Raw genomic sequence first — 5727 nt, 5'->3', positions numbered from 1 at the left:
CCGAGGAACACTCTACGTCGGAATTGTCCGACGAACGTTCTCCGTCGGTACGTAGTTTTTCCGATGAACTCTGGTCTCGTGTATCCGCATCGTAATATCGTCGGAAGTTCGTCAGAATGACGTTTCTCGGTATTCGTCAGAAAGTCGTCGGAAGTTCTGACGAAATTCCGACGAATTTTTTTTTTCCGACGAAACGATACCGACGGACGGGTTCGTCGGAAATTCGTCGGAATCGGTCTATTCCGACGAATTTCCGACGATTTCGGCCATCAGTATCCCCCTGTTTTCTTGTAGTGCAAAAACCAAAATCATGTACAAATAAAAGTTGATAACATAAAAGCAGCAAAAAAAAGGTAACATTCATACACAAAACACATTTTGCACATATCACACCGTTTGATTATACAAATCATCATCATATATTAGACGCATACATATATATTCAGTGGTTGCCATTTTGCTTTAGCTCTCTTTGGTGGGCTTTCCACTTTAATGTCACAAGATTAAGTGCCTTTGTAGAAGTCCCATTATCATTCAGCACCCTACTAGCTCCTTCCTTCATTTCCTTCATCTTGTTCCTCACACCTTTGCCTTCTTCACCTTCCATTAATCCCTTAACCACTCTAGCCACCTCTTCTCGTCTCACCATCCCATCCTCCCCTGCATGCGCCCTAAGCGCAACATGGATATCTTCTGCCAACAAAACCGCATTCATCCTCTGTTCGGCGTATAATGGCCATGCTATGAGTGGAACACCACTTACTATACTTTCTAGAGTTGAGTTCCATCCACAATGGGTTAAAAACCCTCCGGTAGATGGATGTGCTAGAATTTGGGCTTGCGGAGCCCATGAAGGGATAGCAAAACCTCTACCTTTAGTCCGTTCTAAAAATCCTGGTGGTAAAAATGTTAACGGATCGTTTTGGCTATGCGGATTGAAAAACGAAGCATCAGCGATTTGACTTGGACTCCGTATGACCCAAAGAAACCGTTGCTCGCTGTCTTCAAGACCATGAGCAAGCTCATCGAACTGCTCGCATGTGAGTGCACCACCACTACCAAACGACACATACAAAACCGAACCGAGCGGTTGGTTATCTAACCACGTTAAACATTCGGACTCTTCTTCGATCCCGTCCTTACTACTCTCTTGCTTACCAACGTTAACCAACGGTCCAATTGGATAAACCGGTGGTTTATCAAGACCCGGTTCTTGCAAGGCCTTTATAGCATTTGGCTCCAGCTCGAGAAAAGTATTCACAAGAATTCCTTCGGCTTCTTTGTACCTCTTGGTGTTATGGAGAAGCCATTTGTACGCGTCATCTTTCCGGTCTTGAGCCGGATCAAGAACATCTTTCCCGGAGACCGGTACACATCCGGGGAGATTAACCAGTTCGGTTAATTCACTGAATGGACACGACATCGTTTCATTAAGTTTAGGGAAATGAAGAAAAAACGACAAGACGTTTGCCGTTGTCGGGAAGAAAATATACGGCAACACGTTGAACTCGGCGGCGACGTCGAAAGCGTCCGTGCCGAAAAGGTCGACAAATAGCGCTGTCGGCAAACGACCTTCCGCCGCGAACGAGTCAAAGACTCGCCGGAGCTCCGGGTTCGAACGAGTCACGGTGAGGGAGATCCGAGTTTCGATGCGAGTTGTCGGAGGGAGTTCGGTGAGGTCGGCGGGAGGGAGGATGACGGAGGATATAGAAGGAGGAAGAGAGTCAAGGACAGTTCTCTGAGCTTTTGTCGGTGGACCATCGCCGACGACGACAAAGGTTATGGTTACGCCGTGGCGGTGAACGAGTCGTTTAGCAAACTGGACGAGTGGGATGAGGTGACCCATTCCAGGACTAGGAATGATCGCAACGTGAGGCGCTTTTGATTCCTCCATTGATGCAAAGTTTCAAGAATATATTCTTATTTTCTTTGCTTCTTTACTTTTGCAGTAGTTTGTAATTGTTTTAAACTTTTCTCTCTTTCTGTAATTGATTAGGTATTGAGTAATGGCTTTATATAGAGAGTTCGTGTGTGTATCATCAACCGGAGAAAAATAGACTATCTTCTTTTTTTTTCTTTTTTAGCGTTTGTAGAATGTTCGTAGTTGCGGCCATGATATACTATAAATTATTTGGCCGATAATTAGAACGAAAAAAAAAGTGAATTCAAAAATTGTGAATTTTCATGTTTATAGGGTTTTTGAAAATATATATATAGTAGATTTATAAGTTAGTTTATAAATGATATGTCTTGAAAAAAACTACTAGTGTCTATTTTATCTTTATACTTTTTTGTTTCTTTAGATTTCAATTTATAACTTTATTTGTACTGATTTACTCTAGATTAAATTTCTGTTTTGTTGTAAAAAAAATCCGATATTAATATATTAGTTTCCAGGAAAATATAGAGAATACATTTTAGTTATGGAAATTCTCATAATCTAGGTAAACCATTGCAAGTATCAAACAGTTAAAAAAAAAAAGTATCAAACAGTTCAAAGATAAGTGATATTATATCAAAAACGTTATATGTTCTTTGACCAAAAAAAAAACATTATATGTTCAATTATGGGAGGAGGCTTCGAAATTTGTTGAAAATCAGTGAGGACAAGCCTTTTTATGATTGTGGGTCAAAATAACTGTGCGTGTGAAATGTCTTGGGAGCTCGTGTGAGATGTGATGACATGCACACGTAATGCTTCTGCAATGATTTTTTTCCTTTTCTATCTTTTTTTTCCCACGAGTATGATTTATTTTATTTTTCTTTCGCTCCTATTTTTCGCTATTGTTTTGCTTTTAATATCTTCTGCGATTGTGTTATCCTCTTTGCCAAACATTTATTCTATACTTCTTCAAGTATTTTGGGACATCGTGGTTTAAAAGGCATATCGTCATTCATCGATAGATTAGACTTTAGCGTGATTTTGAGTGAAAAAGGTGAAAGTAGGAATTATCTAAAAGTCCATAATTGTTGTAATGATTTACTAATTTGAATATGTTCCGAAAAAGTCATAATCAATAAAGAAACTACGAAATCATTGACGATAATGATTTATATATTTATATACTCTCTAAATTTTATAATATATGATGTTTTAGGAAAAAAAATGTTTCAAATTACATGATTTCACTTCTTATTGTAGAACCTATTAATTTGGTGTTCTATAACTTTTTAAATTATGCAGTTTTTATTAGTTAAATTGTAATTAGTTAGATAACTAATGATACATTATATTAAAATTATAAATTAAATCTATATTATTAAAAAAGAAGTACAATTATAAAATATCTCTTAGTTTTTTAATTTATTTACAATGGTATGCCACTGAAATTATTAATTAACATATCTTTTAAGATTCTTTGTTTTTTCTCTTTAATTAATGCATTTCTAAAATCAAATTCTAGTAAAACATTATGACAACAATAATTAATAAACCTAGCTTTTAGTATTCATTGTCTTTTCCTATTTTATTATATATATATGTGTGTTTGGAAATAATGAATTCTATATATACATTTCGTAATTAAATACATACATTATATGGTAATTATTTTACTAATTCTATATATACATAATAAATAGTATACAATTTTTTTTTATAAACTATCATAAAATTTTGATCCATTAAAAATATTATATAAAACCATTTTATTATATATTATCATAAAATTTTGATTCATAAGAAAATAAAAATACGTTTTTGTGGATATACATGTCATTTCTAAAAATATAAATGATACAATTGATGGTTAACTAGATAAAATAAAATTATAAGATTATTGTGTTTAGAAATGTCATTTTAAAAAATTCTTTAAACGGGCAAATTTTAAAATATATATTATCCTTTATACAAATAAATATTTATTTATAAAAAATAAAAATAAAATATGCGCGGCTACGCGGACCAAGCTCTAGTATTTCTTTAATATGTGTGCATCAGCGAGTTACAATGAGTAAGTACCATTGCTATTTGCCAGGCTAAAGTTATAAGCTCATTCAAAAAAGAGCGAAAAATGGTTGAAAACTTTGAATTAAATGAATTAAACAATTTATTCCTCTAAATTTCTTAAAATAAATGTTGATTATCGCTTCAGGTTGTTACCTACAGTGTTTGGAAAGAGCAAAATTTTGGAAAACATCTGCACATTCTTCTTTATTGTTTGCTCAAATAATCAAAGTTAATATTCGAAATTTCATATTTTGATAACCACAAAACAATTTGTTCTCTCCCTTGTCATCTTTATCTCGTTTGTCAAAAATTAAAACTGATATAAATTACCAAAAAAAAAACAAGTTTAAAAAAAAAACAATGTTTTACACCAAATTTTCATTTATATTTATTAATTATGTTTACAATTAAATGATTAATGATTTTATTGTAAAATTCAAATTTGGTGTAAAACATTGTTGTTTTTACATAATGGTATTAGATTATTTACATGACTCTTGAACCATAGCTGATACATAAGACCTTTTTTAATTTGTATTTTTGGTATTATAACTTGTTTAATATATGAATTTGTATTCACATTAATTTAGGTAGACTGCACCCACGGAAAATCTGAACCATTTGCTAAAATTGTTAAGATTATTAGAAAGTTGACAAAACTTCGGTTTACTTATACCAAAATAATTTAGGCAGGTTATCGCAACCCGTTATGGAGGACTTTGGAACAAATATTTATTTACACAGTTTAGTTTAATCGTTAAGATTCTTAGAAATATTTGTATACACTTTGCATTAATTTAGGTAGGTTGTACGATATATAAAAAATCTGCATAGATCCTAACTATTTTATAAAAAATATATCAATATACTGACTTGACTTTGAGCATATTCTTTTGTAAGTGGACCAAATATTTCCAAATTTCAAATTTCTAAAGATATTAGTTACCCAATATAACCTTTAAACATTTTTTGAATTTTTGGAAATATTTTTAGATTAAAATCTCAATATGTGAATTTCTGAAATTATAATATAAAATGTATATATATTTATTAAAAATATATCAGTTTTACCACATAAAACACTTTATAAAAGTAATTACGAAACATAATACTATACATTTCAGAACATAACACTATATGAAAACTGTATATATACACATAAACTTCACCAAATGAAATACCATATAAAAACAAACGCTATAAAAAACTATATTATTTCCTATACACTTATTATAAGAATGTATAGTGTTTGAAGTAAAACTATTTCATATGAAAATATTTAAATTTTATATATTAAGGATTTATGCATATAACTTAGATATATTGTGAATGGTAAACTTCAGTTAGGTTAATTGTTAACTAAAATCAACATATTTGGGTGACCGAATTTTAGTAACTAAATTATAATAAATGTATTTTTTACATCTATAAATGTCTTCTATTGCTCCAAATATCATTATATTGTTTTGTTGGACTATTCAAAATTTAAATGATGACCAATTAGCAATAGATAAAAATCTGACTTTAAATTAATAGAATAGATCATTCAAAAATTATAATTTTACTGGGAATGTAAGAAAATACTATAAATCACAATTTCTGATAAAACAAATTAAAAGCGTTTTGCCAAACTAAAATTTTATGTTTTCAAACATTATTTTATTTATAAAAGATGTTTCAAAGCTTCTAAATATTTTTGCTTCTGAATATCCGTTGACTGTTTAATGTAGCTTAGGTTTGAAGGAGTATAGGTAGCAATAACTTGGAAAAACAAGTCT

At 31.5% G+C, this 5727-nt stretch overlaps 1 protein-coding gene across 1 annotated transcript; it reads right to left on the bottom strand.

Moving 5' to 3' along the window:
• Positions 1 to 311: 311 nt before the first annotated feature.
• On the bottom strand, positions 312 to 2040 carry LOC106327842 (UDP-glycosyltransferase 72B1-like). The gene has a single exon (XM_013766122.1). It carries the CDS (start codon positions 1892 to 1894, stop codon positions 443 to 445), a length of 1452 nt encoding a protein of 483 aa, XP_013621576.1. The 5' UTR covers positions 1895 to 2040; the 3' UTR covers positions 312 to 442.
• Positions 2041 to 5727: the final 3687 nt, after the last annotated feature.

Source organism: Brassica oleracea, chromosome C2, assembly GCF_000695525.1.
Source record: "Brassica oleracea var. oleracea cultivar TO1000 chromosome C2, BOL, whole genome shotgun sequence".
Taxonomy (NCBI): Eukaryota; Viridiplantae; Streptophyta; class Magnoliopsida; order Brassicales; family Brassicaceae; genus Brassica; species Brassica oleracea.
Note: the sequence above shows the minus strand (reverse complement) of the source record. Positions and strands in the feature narration are given on the sequence as shown.